Source organism: Nycticebus coucang, chromosome 15 (assembly GCF_027406575.1).
Source record: "Nycticebus coucang isolate mNycCou1 chromosome 15, mNycCou1.pri, whole genome shotgun sequence".
Taxonomy (NCBI): Eukaryota; Metazoa; Chordata; class Mammalia; order Primates; family Lorisidae; genus Nycticebus; species Nycticebus coucang.
The window spans coordinates 76,584,401-76,597,689 of record NC_069794.1 but is presented as its reverse complement, the minus strand read 5'-3'; the positions used below and the strand labels follow the sequence as shown (position 1 = coordinate 76,597,689).

General features: G+C 36.8%; 1 protein-coding gene across 5 annotated transcripts; it reads left to right on the top strand.

Moving 5' to 3' along the window:
- The first annotated feature begins 446 nt into the window (after positions 1-446).
- Positions 447-10,932, top strand: RNF6 (ring finger protein 6). 5 transcript variants are annotated; one of them, XM_053563202.1, is made up of 5 exons: positions 447-1,003; positions 1,623-1,705; positions 3,337-3,541; positions 4,487-4,582; positions 8,122-10,932. In XM_053563202.1, exons 3-5 carry the CDS (start codon positions 3,355-3,357, stop codon positions 9,882-9,884), a joined length of 2,046 nt encoding a protein of 681 aa, XP_053419177.1. In that variant the 5' UTR covers positions 447-1,003; positions 1,623-1,705; positions 3,337-3,354; the 3' UTR covers positions 9,885-10,932. The 5 variants fall into 5 exon arrangements, with proteins under 5 accessions (XP_053419177.1, XP_053419176.1, XP_053419178.1 ...); XM_053563201.1 differs by lacking the exon at positions 447-1,003 and adding an exon at positions 1,027-1,163; XM_053563203.1 differs by lacking the exon at positions 447-1,003 and adding an exon at positions 1,128-1,192.
- The last annotated feature ends 2,357 nt before the right edge of the window (positions 10,933-13,289 follow it).

Sequence of the window (13,289 nt, the reverse complement as noted above, 5' to 3'; positions counted from 1 at the left end):
CTGTGGCTCAAGGAGTAGGGCGCCAGTCCCATACTTGGCCGGTTCAAACCCAGCCCCGGCCAAAAACCAAAAAAAAAAAAGAAAAAAAAATTAACAGAGGGATTAATGAAAGAACGAAAGAGTAACAAATAGCAGTGTGGGCACTGTCCAGTGATCAAGTTGCCTGGATGGTGAGATGTCAGGAAAGGGGCCTATACCAGGTTGGGCAGACAGCTAGGTAGTCAAGATCTTAAGTAATGGAGAGGTGAGTTTGATAAGCATCCAAGCTCAGAAATAAAACCAGGGAGAGAATGTTGGGAGTTTCAAAGTGATTCCCTAGCAGTAAAGTGAAAAAACATAATATAAGCACTAGAATTTATTAAGGTCTGTAATTTCCAGGTCCCAAAAAACAGTAAGGGAAACTGTCCGATTAGGGTTACACCCAGACAGAAAAGAGGCACGAACAGACTGCTGGATGCCTTCTGTAGCCAGGCTCGACAAACAGGCAACACCAAAGCGCAGAGCAGATACTGGTACTTGCAAAGCGTGGAAAGGAGGCTATTCTGAACTACTACGCAGCTGGCCCTGGAACAGGCCTTAAGAGCGCGGCGCCCAGAGGGCGGAACGCCGCTAGCAGGCACCCGGGCTCCCGCCGGACGCAGTTTCCGGTCGCACCGGAGAGCTCCCGGCCGGGGGCGTAGCACCTTCCCTCCGCCGCGGGGGCGGGTTGGCGGCGAGTTATCGAACTGGCCATTGGGAAAGAAGGGCTGGGGCCCGCCGATAAGACGATCCCAGGCCGCAGCACGGGCTTTCGGCTTCTGTCTTAAGAGGACGATTAGCGGGCGCTGCGGCCTCCGGAGGCGAGCCTCTCCTCCCTCCCACACACAGCCCTTGGCATCCACAAGGACAGCCGCCTGCTGCAGACTTTCCTGAGAGCCGTAGGCGACCGCTCAATTCCCGACGAGGCGGACGCGCGAGAAAGCCCAATCCCACCACTACTTCCTGGAGACGCCGAGGAAAGCAGGTCAACCCTCGGGCCACCCATCTCTTCTCCAATTGGTGGACTGCTCGCTTAATATGCCCCTCTAGCTGGTGATTGGTTCAGAGGCACCGTCTGTCACCTGCTTCTCTGTGGGAATTGAGATAGCTAAGGGAAGCGTTACTTGAGCCTCAGTTGAGAAGAGGTTGGTTGGGCCCCTGCGGCAAGGCTACGGTTTGTTTATTGTAGTGGGGACCATCCCCCGGCGCGAGCTTCTGTCGCAACGGCCAGGGAAAGAACCAGTTAGCCCGACGGAGGGTGGGGGTGCCAAGAAAGTGAAGGTTTAGAAGTAAACTGGAGACACCTGACGCTGGCACCATCCCAGCGTGACCAGGATAGGGCGGAAGGCCTTTGAGAGAGGAAGTGTAATCCCCCGGAGCAATGACAGTGTAGGAGGAAAGTCCTAAATTTGTTGTGGGAGAAAAGGGCCTTGCGGGAGATTTTCATGACTTAATTGTATGGGGGATCTAATTTTCTAGGTAAATGTCTAACAAAATCCGCTGGAGAATTTATTTTGGCTTTGCAGCAGAGTTGAGACACTGCCAGCTGTTTCTGGCCTTCAAAAAGACAATTTATTGAATAATTCAACTCTTTTTTGCTTCAGATGGGCAGTTCTCAAAAAAGGCACAAACAGTTGAAGGATGGATACTATTGCATATGTTAAAAGCATGTTAAAAGAAAAATAAGGTATTCACTTTGATTTAATTACAGTTAGTTGAATAAGAAAATTACCTTTGAGAAGAAGCTCAAGTTTTGAATGATATTAGAATAGCTTGGTTTTATAATAGATTTCAACTTTTATAATTATTTATTACAAAAGTCATACTAGTGCTGTATCATTGAAATACGCTCTTTCCTAATTATGGTCCTAATTATCCTGAAAATGGGATCTGGAATTTGTTGTAAGGTTATAATTTGCATTTTAGTGGCTAGTGTTACTAAATCATTTGTTCAAAATGACATAATAACCGCTGTGGAAAAAAATGCTTGAATTTGTTGGAATACGTGTGAAATTGGATAGTTGCTTGCTTCTACAGTAGTTTAGACTTGTAGGCTAATTTCACTTTATATTTAAAGCAGCTTGCTTATTAAACACCTGGTGTATTTCAAGAGGCAGAATTACAACAGTTGCTTCACTGGCAGCCTAGCTATTCGAGCCTCCACCCTCTATTGAGTCAGGTGCTATATTACTCATATCCCTGGTGACATGCCAGAAATTGTCAAGAAAATTGTTTATTTCAACTGAAAAACACCCTTATTAGCTTTTAACAACATGCCTGGGCCCTATCCTGGAAGGATTGGAAATGAGATATGGGCATCTGGAGCTATAAAAATATCCTTGTGAATTTGTTAACCATTGCTTTAGTAGGTCACTAAATAGATGTGTTTAAGAGATTCTAGAATATTTATGAGACAATTTTCTTGTTTATTAGTTTGAAAGTAAGCATCTCAGGAATGACCTTAAGTTATAATCCCAAAATAGCTTTTGCTTAGGCAATTTCAAGAAGTTTCACTGGCACTCAGAAACCCCTGGGACTAACCATTCCAGGCTTAAAGATAAGGCTTAATATGGGGAGACAAAGTGCTTTTCCAAACCTGAGAGCCATGCATACTATATTGTTTTCCTGTTGGGTTTCAAAGTCTTCCTTTCGGCTTTAAGTAGACATCAACTCCAAGTCTGTTGAGTAGATATAGTAGGCTGAATTATTTTTGACTCAACAAAGAGCAATGGGGGTAATATTACATTTATGAGCCTTATTTTGGAAAGAATATCATGCTGGAAAAAATGTAAATTCTAGCTTCCCAATATCCTTTTGCTTATTAAGTAAAGAACATAGATAATTGAAGCCTAAAATTTGTACATTAACATGTAGTACAGATATTTGAAACATAAATGAGGACTTTTAGATCAACTTTACCGGAGGCAAAGAGATAAAAAACGAGATAATCACTTTGGTATTCAGATATGAGAAATGTGTGGCAAACCCAAATCCAGTGTGATTGAAATGATGGTTTTAGGTAAAGAAGTAGGTCTATGTTCTGTCTCCTAGAAGTTGTCTTTTATAGGTAAGTTTTTGCAAGATTTTCCAAATAAAGTATGTGAATAAGGGACAAAATTTAAAAATATAAAAACCTAGAAGTTAAAATTATAAGAACCATGTGTTGTGGCATGCCTCTGTAGTCCCAACTACTCAGGAGACCCACAAGTTTGAAACCAGTGTCAGCTATATAGTGAGACCTTTTCTCTGTAAAAAACAAACAAAACCTTATGTAGTCCATGACTTAACACATTGGATTTTGTATATATTTTTGAACAGAAAGCCAGGAATCTCAGTATGAATCAGTCTAGAGCTAGATCAGTTGTTGGTGGTGAAGAAACTCAAGATCATAATCATCATGAAAATGAGAGAAGATGGCAGCAAGAGCGTCTCCACAGAGAAGAAGCTTTTTATCAGTTTATTAATGAGCTCAATGATGAAGATTATCGGCTAATGAGAGACCATAATCTTTTAGGCACCCCTGGTAAGAGATGGGTGAAAAGGAGATGCTGTTTTTCATCATTAAATGGAGAGATTTCAAAATAAGGAGAGTTGGATTTTTTTCCTTCTTCTCTCTCCCAAAATACAGTGTGTTGTGTTTGTGAGTTTAAGGAATTTTTAATATAATAAAGTAGATAATCACTGGCTTCTATATTTTATAAGTAGATGAGAATATTAGACATTGAATATTATACAGATGCCAAACTAACAAACTCTTCATGTTGCAGTGTTAAATATTCACATATATAGTTCTTCTCTTAAATAATATTTGTGTAAATAAAATATAATTTAAAACTCTAATCATTTTGGATATTATAATTTATTCAGCTGAATTAATAATCTCCAGAAGTCCAGTATTCTCCGTATAGATTTTACAAATTCATCTTATAATGAGCTAGCAAAAATTTATGTTTATACATTCTATGTTTATATATTGATGGTCTATATAATGGCATATTGGGATAAAATTCAAGTAGAAGATTTGAAGTTTGATTTATAAATGCTTCCTTCTTAATTTTTTAACTGGCAAAAATCTACAGAAGTACAGCTTATTGATTCCTACGTGTATCAATTGAGAGTACTTTAAAAATTATTCAAATTTAAGTTTTATTTAAATTTTAATATAACATAAATGAAGCATAACCAAACTGATGTACATTTGTGTCAGATAAATATTTTTAACTCTTGTCAGATGTGTAGGTTGCTAAACATTAGTCTTATCCTTCATGAGTTCTCAAACTTGATAATTTAAAATTAATAAGTGAGCAATTTTTTTGTTTCAGATTAATGTGAGGGTACAAATGTTTAGCTTATATTGTTTATGTTTTTAAGGTAAAGTTCAAGTGTAGTTGAGCCCTTTACCCTGGGGGCATGCTGAATCCCTCACATTGGGCTCATTAGGTAAATGAGCAATTTCTCCTTGTTCTAGGAGAAATAACATCAGAAGAACTACAACAACGGTTAGATGGGGTCAAGGAACAACTAGCATCTCAGCCTGACTTGGGAAATGACACAAACAACAGAGGTACTGTGAACTCCATTTTGTGAGGAACAGGCTTCATTAGAGCAGTACTGGATGTGGTATATTTAATATCTTTCAATTTTAATGTGATATTCAGATAATATGTAAAGCTATATGATTAGGCAGTCAGTATAGGACAGAGGAGTGGATACAAAGACATCTTACACATGCAGATTGCCTTCAGGGAGCTTATACATATGAAATAGTATACAATTAAGGTAATTCCAGCATAGTGATTTTTAGTCTTAGAATGTACGTACTTCTTCTACAGTAGTGGTCCCCAACCTTTTTGGCACCAGGGACTGGTATCATGGAGTATAGTTTTTCCATGGACTGGGATGGTTGCGAGGATGGTTTTAATATAAGTCTGCAAGCAATTGATTTATTATGGTCTCTGTGTAGTCACACCTCTCTGCGAATGATAATTTGTTTTTCTAGCCGCACCCCAGCATTAGCTTCCCTACTTCAGCTCCACCTTAGATCATCAGGCATTGGATTCTCATAAGGAGCCCCCAACCTAGATCCCTTGCATGCATAGTTTATAGTAGGATTTATGCTCCTATAAGAATCTAATGCCACTACTCATCTGACCGGAGGCAGAGCTCAGGCAGTGATGCCAGCAACGGGGAATGGCTGTAAACAAAGGTGAAGATTTACTTACTCACCTTCTGCTCACCACCTCCTGTGTAGCCTAGTTCCTAGTAGGCTATAGACCAGTACTTGTCTGCGGCTTGGCGACAATTGTACAGTCATGTAACTCAGCTTCTAAGAGTTTATATGCATCCAAGGTGCAGTGGCACACACTTGTAATCCCAGCTAATTAGGAGGCTGAAGTGAGATGATTGCTTGAGCCCAGAGTTAGAAGCTCCTGTGAGCTTTGATCACATCACTGCCCTCCAGCCTGGGCCACAGAGCAAGACACTCTCTAAAGAAAAACACATGGACTGTAAAAATAAGTGAAGTAAAAAAATTTTTTTATATATACAGAGTATAGAAAGAAGACTGAGAGTCAAGAAACCTGTTTTTGTTTATTGGTTGGTTGGTTTGCCATTTCACTGAGAAAACACTAAGCCATAATATAAAAATTTCTGATAAAAAACAAAGTGCAGGCAGTCCCCAAGTTATAAACATCTGACTTACACAATTAGCACTTAGTAATGGAGACTATTACAGTAAGTCCTCTAATTACAAACATCTCATTGACTTAGGACTTGCACTTAATAAACAGAAGCTATTACTGGTAATAGGTAAATGTACCTGTTCCAACTTAACATACAAATTCAACTTAAGAACAAACCTATAGAATCTGTATCATTCATAACCTGGGGACTGCTTGTACCTGTAAAAAATTTTTTTTTCAAAGTAAATAGGATACAGAGTTAAAAGCTGATTTCCATCTCCCTTTTATACCAGTTCTTTCTTCTCCAGAGATATTTATTATAATAGTAGTACTTTCACATATTAATTCAAAATCATTGTATTTGTTACAGCGAAATCTGTATTAAGGACCCTTCTATAAGATAGAAGTTTATTTCTTTCTTATGTTAATAGTCCAGGGAAGGAAATCTCCCTGGGACCTGCCTCCCCAGCTACTAAAATGGTTCTACAGTTTTGCTGTCCAGTGCTAACTATTAGCCACATGTAACTATTTTAATTAATTAATGAATTAATTTTTTAGAGACAGAGTCTCACTTTTGTCACCCTCAGTAGAGTGCTGTAGCATCACAGCTCACAGCAACCTCCAGCTCTTGGACTTAGGTGATCTCTTACCTCAGCCTTCCAAGTAGCTGGGACTACAGGTGCCTGCCACAATGCCCAGCTATTTTTTTGTTGCAGTTTGGCTGGGGCCGGGTTCGAACCTGCCACCCTCCGTATATGGGGCTGGCACCCCACTCACTGAGCTACAGGTGCCACCCAACTATTTAAATTAAAAGTTCATACTAGCCATATTCAGGTGCCCAATAGTCACATGTGGTTAATGGCTTCTGTATTGGGCAGCACAAATACAGATCATCCCCATTATTGTAGAAAGTTTAATGGGACATTGCTGCTTAGGACAAATTATCAAGCTGAGTCACAACCAAATTTAGGTTTTAGCTGTCAGGAAAGAGGTCCAGGCACCAACCTGAAAACACGATGTGAAGTATCACTTCTTCTGCCATTGCTGTTTATGAGAACTTAGTCACATGGCCACACTGGAAAAAGAGAAGGATGTATTTAAATAGTACTTAGCAAATTCTTTCATATATACCATCATCATTACATTCTATAATAGTTGATGAAAAAAGGAAGCAACATTTAGGATGATTTCCCTGCCATTTTACTCTTTGTGTTTAGAGTTTTTACAGCTGTTAATACTGGTCTTTTGAATATGTTTTAATGGAAAATGTAGCCTTCAAATGTAAAATAGTTCATCTTTAGAATATGGCTAGGGTGGCTGTTTATTTTCTTGGCACCAGCCACTAATTAACAACTTCAACATTTAAAGAAAATTTTATAAGATTATAGTAACGAAATAACACCGGGGTATTCTCATTTAATAGCTATTTTTGAGTAGATTAGACTGTAAGTCGAAGTCTGTATAAGTTAATATGCTAATGCTTTTCAACTGAGTTTTTATACCTTATCTGTGGGTGATAAATGGAAAATTTAAGCTTGGCATAGCTGACACTCTAAATAGATTCATTGAACAGTATCAACTGAGTTTGATTTGTACCAGATACTATTGTTAGAGGCTGGAGATTTAACAGAGACTGAAACAGTACAAAAATATTTGTTTGCATGGAGCTTGCATTCTAAATGAACAGAAAATGTATTTTCTTATGGATAACAGCTAACATTTATGGAGTACTTCCTATGTGCCAGATATTATGCTAATTTATGTACAGTGTCTCATTTTATCCTCATTTCATAACTTTATGAAATTGATGCTGTTATTATCTCTAATATACAGAGAAAGATACAACTGTAGAGAAGTAATTTGCCTACAGTCTTCTACATACAGTAATGTGATTCTAATATATTCAGAAGCTAGATTTCTTGATAGGTACATTTTTGGTAGCTTCTGAGCAATAGGCATAAAATTCCTAAGGTTACAAAAATACCTAATTAACAAGATATTGATTGAGTTGGTTTTTCCAGAAAGATTCCACAAATACAGGATGAATTTTACATAATGTTTGCTGTTCTTTTGTTGTTGTTACTGTATTGATAAACCAATTTGAATATATAATTTTGGTAGTGGATATATTTCTCATTTAGCTTAATATTTTTGCCAGTGATGGGTACTTAGAAAGTAGTTTTAAATACTATTTCATAAATAGTATTTAAAATTTTATGATTATATAAGTAGTATTTTAATTTTTATAATGTGTGTCTATAATAGCATGTGCTTTTTTTAAGTTTAGTTTTTTGCCATTTTTCATCAAAATTCACAAATTTTCTTTAATTTAGTATAAATTTCTTTTACAAGCTTTCAATAAAGAAAGAAAATAAGGTAGATTATAGGAATTGAACTTAAGTTGATTTGATTTGCTTTTCAGACTCAGAAATCCCTAGAGAAAGTTCAAATGAAGATTCTCTGCTAGAATGGTTGAACACGTTTCGGCGCACAGGAAATGCAACTCGAAGTGGACAAAATGGGAATCAAACTTGGAGAGCAGTGAGTCGAACAAACCCAAACAGTGGAGAGTTCCGATTTAGTCTCGAGATCCACATAAATCATGAGAATAGAGGATTTGAAATTCATGGAGAAGACTCTACGGGTGTTCCACGTTCTGATAATAACAGAGATCACACTAGAGATAGGCAGCAAAGGTCAACTAGTCCGGTGGCTAGGCGAACAAGAAGCCAAACTTCCATGAATTTCAGTGGTAGTAGTTCCAACATTCCAAGGACTAGGCTTGGTTCAAGGGGGCAGAATTTAGTTGAAGGATCTTTCTCAACATTAGGAAGGTTAAGAAATGGAATTGAGGAAGCAGTTGGCATTCCTAGAACTAGTGTTTCACGCACTAATTTCAGTAGTCACTCAAACCAATCAGGTGGTAGTGAACTCAGGCAAAGGGAGGGGCAGCGATTTGGAGCAGCACATGTTTGGGAAAATGGGGCTAGAACGAATGTTACAGTGAGGAATACAAACCAAAGATTAGAGCCAATAAGATTACGATCTACATTGAGTAGTCGAAGCCGTTCACCAATTCAGAGACAGAGTGGCACTGTTTATCATAATTCCCAAAGGGAAAGTAGACCTTTACAGCAAACCATTCGGAGATCTGTTAGGAGGAGAGGTATTACTCGTGTCTTTTTAGAGCAAAATAGAGAACGCAGAGGTACTGCATATACCCCATTCTCTAATTCAAGACTCGTGTCAAGAATAACAGTAGAAGAAGGAGAAGAATCCAGCAGATCCTCAACTGCTGTACAACGACATCCAACAATCACACTAGACCTTCAAGTGAGAAGGATTCGTCCTGGAGAAAATAGAGATCGGGATAGTATTGCAAATAGAACCAGATCTAGAGTAGGACTAGCAGAAAATACAGTCACTATTGAAAGCAATAGTGGGGGCTTTCGCCGAACTATCTCTCGTTTAGAGCGGTCAGGTATTAGAACCTACGTTAGTACCATAACAGTTCCACTTCGTAGGATTTCTGAGAATGAGCTTGTTGAGCCATCATCAGTGGCTCTTCAGTCAATTTTAAGACAGATTATGACTGGGTTTGGAGAATTGAGTTCTTTAATGGAGGCTGAATCAGAGTCAGAGATTCAGAGAAATGGTCAGCATTTACCAGGGATGTACTCAGAACTGAGTCACTTAGGTACAGTTAATGACCGTAGTCAGCATAGTGAAGCTTCCCCTCAAGTCAGGCAGCCCCAAGAAGAAAGCACTGAAATGCGTGGTGAAAATGACACCGCTCAATCTCATGCCCAAAACAGTGACAATAGAAGTGGCAGGCAGTCACAAAATTCAAATAACTTAGTTGAAACTGGAACACTACCTATTCTTCGCCTTGCTCACTTTTTTTTACTAAATGAAGGTGATGACGATGATCGTATACGTGGTTTAACCAAAGAGCAGATTGACAATCTTTCCACTCGTAACTATGAGCATGATAGTATTGATAGTGAACTAGGTAAAATCTGTAGTGTTTGTATCAGTGACTATGTAACTGGAAACAAGCTCAGGCAGTTACCTTGCACACATGAATTTCACATTCATTGTATTGACCGATGGCTCTCAGAGAATTGCACTTGTCCAGTCTGTCGGCAGCCTGTTTTAGGGTCCAGTGTAGCAAACAATGAGTAAAGTGATGGGACCTATTTAAATACTATATTTTAGTAGAGCTAAGTGTTTAAGCATTGTTTTGCTGAGCTAACCAGGATGAAAATTAATAGATTATAGTTTGAACTATTTTTTGTGTGCTTTTATAACTTGTTAAAAAGAGGAAATTTATATAAAATTTAAAATGTAAATGTTAAACTATCCAGAAGTCCAGAATAGTTAATATTGCCAGAATCAAATAACCTCTAAAATGTTTTTATCTTGGTAATTTTGTCGTGGTAAGCACTTTTGTATCTGTATGATTCAGTAGGTAAAAAAATCAGTATTCTTTTTCTTGATAATACAACAGACTTTATTTGGACTTTCAAGTTTCATAGTCTTAGTACTATGTCTAGACATTTGTGTCTAGACCTTTGTGTCTACACTTGCATTTTTATTCTAAGGATAATATCTTTTCATGAAAGAGTATTTGGCTGAATGTTCGCTAAATATATTGAAGTTACTAAATGTTAAATTTAATATGCAGTATACCACGTGTATATAGATATATAATTTTAAAGTTAAAATATTCAGTCTAAAAACTACAAGTTTGGTTCTTATTTAAGATTTTCAGATAATACTGCATATGGTATAATGTATAATATTGGCAAGATCATCTCTGAAAGAAAGTGAATTAAGAAATAATTTAAAAATAGAGATAATTTACTGAAGTGTCTCTGACAATCTGACTTCTTATACAGAAAGCAATATGTGATACTAAACAAGTATTTATTTAGAAATGGAAAATTTAGAACATATAGGTTATTTAACTTGAGTTCTGCCTCTTTGTAATGTTTTTGAAAGTACAAACAATTCTTTGGGTTAATAAGGTATACAATATGCATGGTTTCTCAAATTTAGTTTTAAATCTAAAAAAAGTCTAAAATCAAATGCATAGATAATAAGTTTACTTGGAGGCCAAGTAACTCCAATTAAAATTAAAAAAAAAAAAACCTTGAGAGAATGTAGAATTTATATAAGCACAAAATATACATTGAAGATCTATTTCTACCAATAAATATTAAAACAAAGATTATATGTGAACTGTTTTATTTTGTTAGTCCGCTGGTTTATTCACCCTCAAAATATTTATTTTATACTAGGTACTAGGCAATGTTACAGGTATCAAGGATTCCCCAGATAACAAATAGGCAAAAGTCTCCGCCTTCATGAAAACATATATTTGCTCTTAGAAACTGAAAATCATTTGCTAAAATGAATGATTGTTCTCACCTTCACATTTGCTTTTGACTATATGGCACAGTTTTCTTGTGGTGATATTGCTCAAACAAAATCATAAGAACAGTACCTCAAGGCCAGATTCTATATAATTTAAAATATCTCCACATTTAATTTTTCTTTTTGATAAGTGATTATGTCCAATTCATTAGGTTAGATGTGTGCTCAGGAATGTTGGAGTATATTTAACACCTGGAATGGTTTTTGTAAAAGTTGTGACTTTTGAAGTAAATGATTTGTGTAGGTCAGTTATAGGACATAAGACTAAGAAAGTTGATCTGGGCCTGATTTGAAGGCTTTACATAGCAGACTAAAATTTTTATTTTATTTTCCACACATTAGATATTCCTTGATAATTATAGTGGCAAATGGTAATCATTTCTAACATTTCAGGCAGATTAGTACAGTGTACAGAAAATAGTAGAAAAGAGAGAGATAAGCAAAGAAACCAATAAAGGAACTATTATGATAAAAGACATGTCGATTAACATCATCATCATCAGTTATGAACTAACCTAGAGTGATGGTAATGAAACTGGAAGAAATGAGGAAGGTGTAAAAAACATTGTTTTTAAAAAGGAGACATTCTTTGGTCTCTTGTTCAGTATAAAGAGGTGGAAGAGAATCACATGTTCACCATGAAGAGATAGTCATCTGAGTGGAGGAGATAGAGCTGACCTAAATGACAGTTACAAGGATGCCCATTTAGATATCTTAAACATACCCTAAATCATACATCACACACAGTGTTACCATTTGTTCCCTATAAGAGGAGAGACTAAATCCAGCATTTGTTTATTATATGGATTATTCCTCAGGAAGTTCTACCTCCCTGGCCTGATTGGTTAGGACAATTAGGAGGAGAACGAAGGGAAATGGAAAAAAGTAGGGATACAAAAAACACATTAAGCTTTTATTTGACTTAGTCCTTTGCGAGACATAATAGTGTTACTAGCATGGGAAGGAATCCCAAGTAGGCATTTGAAACAGAACTAGGTTGTATATTATATAGAAAATTCCCTGAAAGCAGTAGTACAGCTTAATGAATTTTATAAACTGGTATCCCAATTGAGAACAAAGAAGGATTTTCTTTAATATCTTCATTTCCCAGTAGACAAGGCTGATGACAAATACAAAGGCTCATTAACCTATTTATAGCTTCTGTTTAGTAATGATCATACCTTTTGTAGTTCTAATATAGAAAGGAACAGATCGTTAGAAATTCTTCATTTGAATATTATGTTCTATGTCAGGTCTGTAGAATTGTCTTTTACAGTGTGGCTGTCTGGCAAGTATCTATTTCTAGATTGCCAGCTTCCAGCTGCTCTCCTACAATTACATCCTTCTACTTCAACTGGCATTGCTATGAGCCTGGCTTATCACTCTGATGAGGTTATTTCTCTTTCAGTATTTAACATGAATTCATATTTAAATTTCCCAAGATCTGGAAATATTTTTTGCTACTTAATATAGAAATTGGCAGAGATTAATCACTTCACATAGCCAATTTGCCTCAAATCGTGCTTTTACCTGTGTATTGGAGCAGTAGAAGTGCCTTGGAAAGTTTTCAGTCTAATTCCTTTCAGAGATATTTTTTGTAATTTTCTGGCTTTGTTATATAATGTTTTTATGTTTACCCTAATTTCCATATGCAAATAACATCATTTTTCTGTTTTGTGAATGAAATACAGCTTCTGTTTTATGTTTAAGTTTATAGAGGAAAAATACATTGAAAAGTATTATTTTTCTGGAAGAAATATAAAGCTTATAACTTAAGCTTTATGGTACAGCTTTATAGAAGCTGTACTTATAAAGATGAATCCAGAAAAGAAATAATGAAGCATCTGAAAATCCCATGTTAGGGACCATGAAGCATCTTCATACATATAACTCCCAGACAGGACCATGAACTTTTTGTTTTCTTGCATCTCTCCATTTGAATAATTTCTGGCTAGGGGAGAGAAACTAGGAATAGCACTACATTCCTGAAGTGGCAGTGCTTATTCCCTTTGCAGTGATAGTAGGCTCACTTGGGGTCTCTCCAGTCTTGTGAGTTCCAGGGTATCTGTGTTAGGAGATGATTTCTTAGGAAGCCAGATCCATCGATCATTGAGAATATAATTATGATGGTCAGTGTGAGTTGTTTTTATT

Excerpts from the sequence above, each read along its gene's own strand:
- RNF6 (XM_053563202.1), top strand. The coding sequence starts at position 3,355 with ATGAATCAGTCTAGAGCTAGATCAGTTGTTGGTGGTGAAGAAACTCAA. Across the intron at positions 3,542-4,486 it reads TAATCTTTTAGGCACCCCTG|GAGAAATAACATCAGAAGAA; the intron begins GTAAGAGATGGG and ends TCCTTGTTCTAG. Across the intron at positions 4,583-8,121 it reads AAATGACACAAACAACAGAG|ACTCAGAAATCCCTAGAGAA; the intron begins GTACTGTGAACT and ends TTTGCTTTTCAG.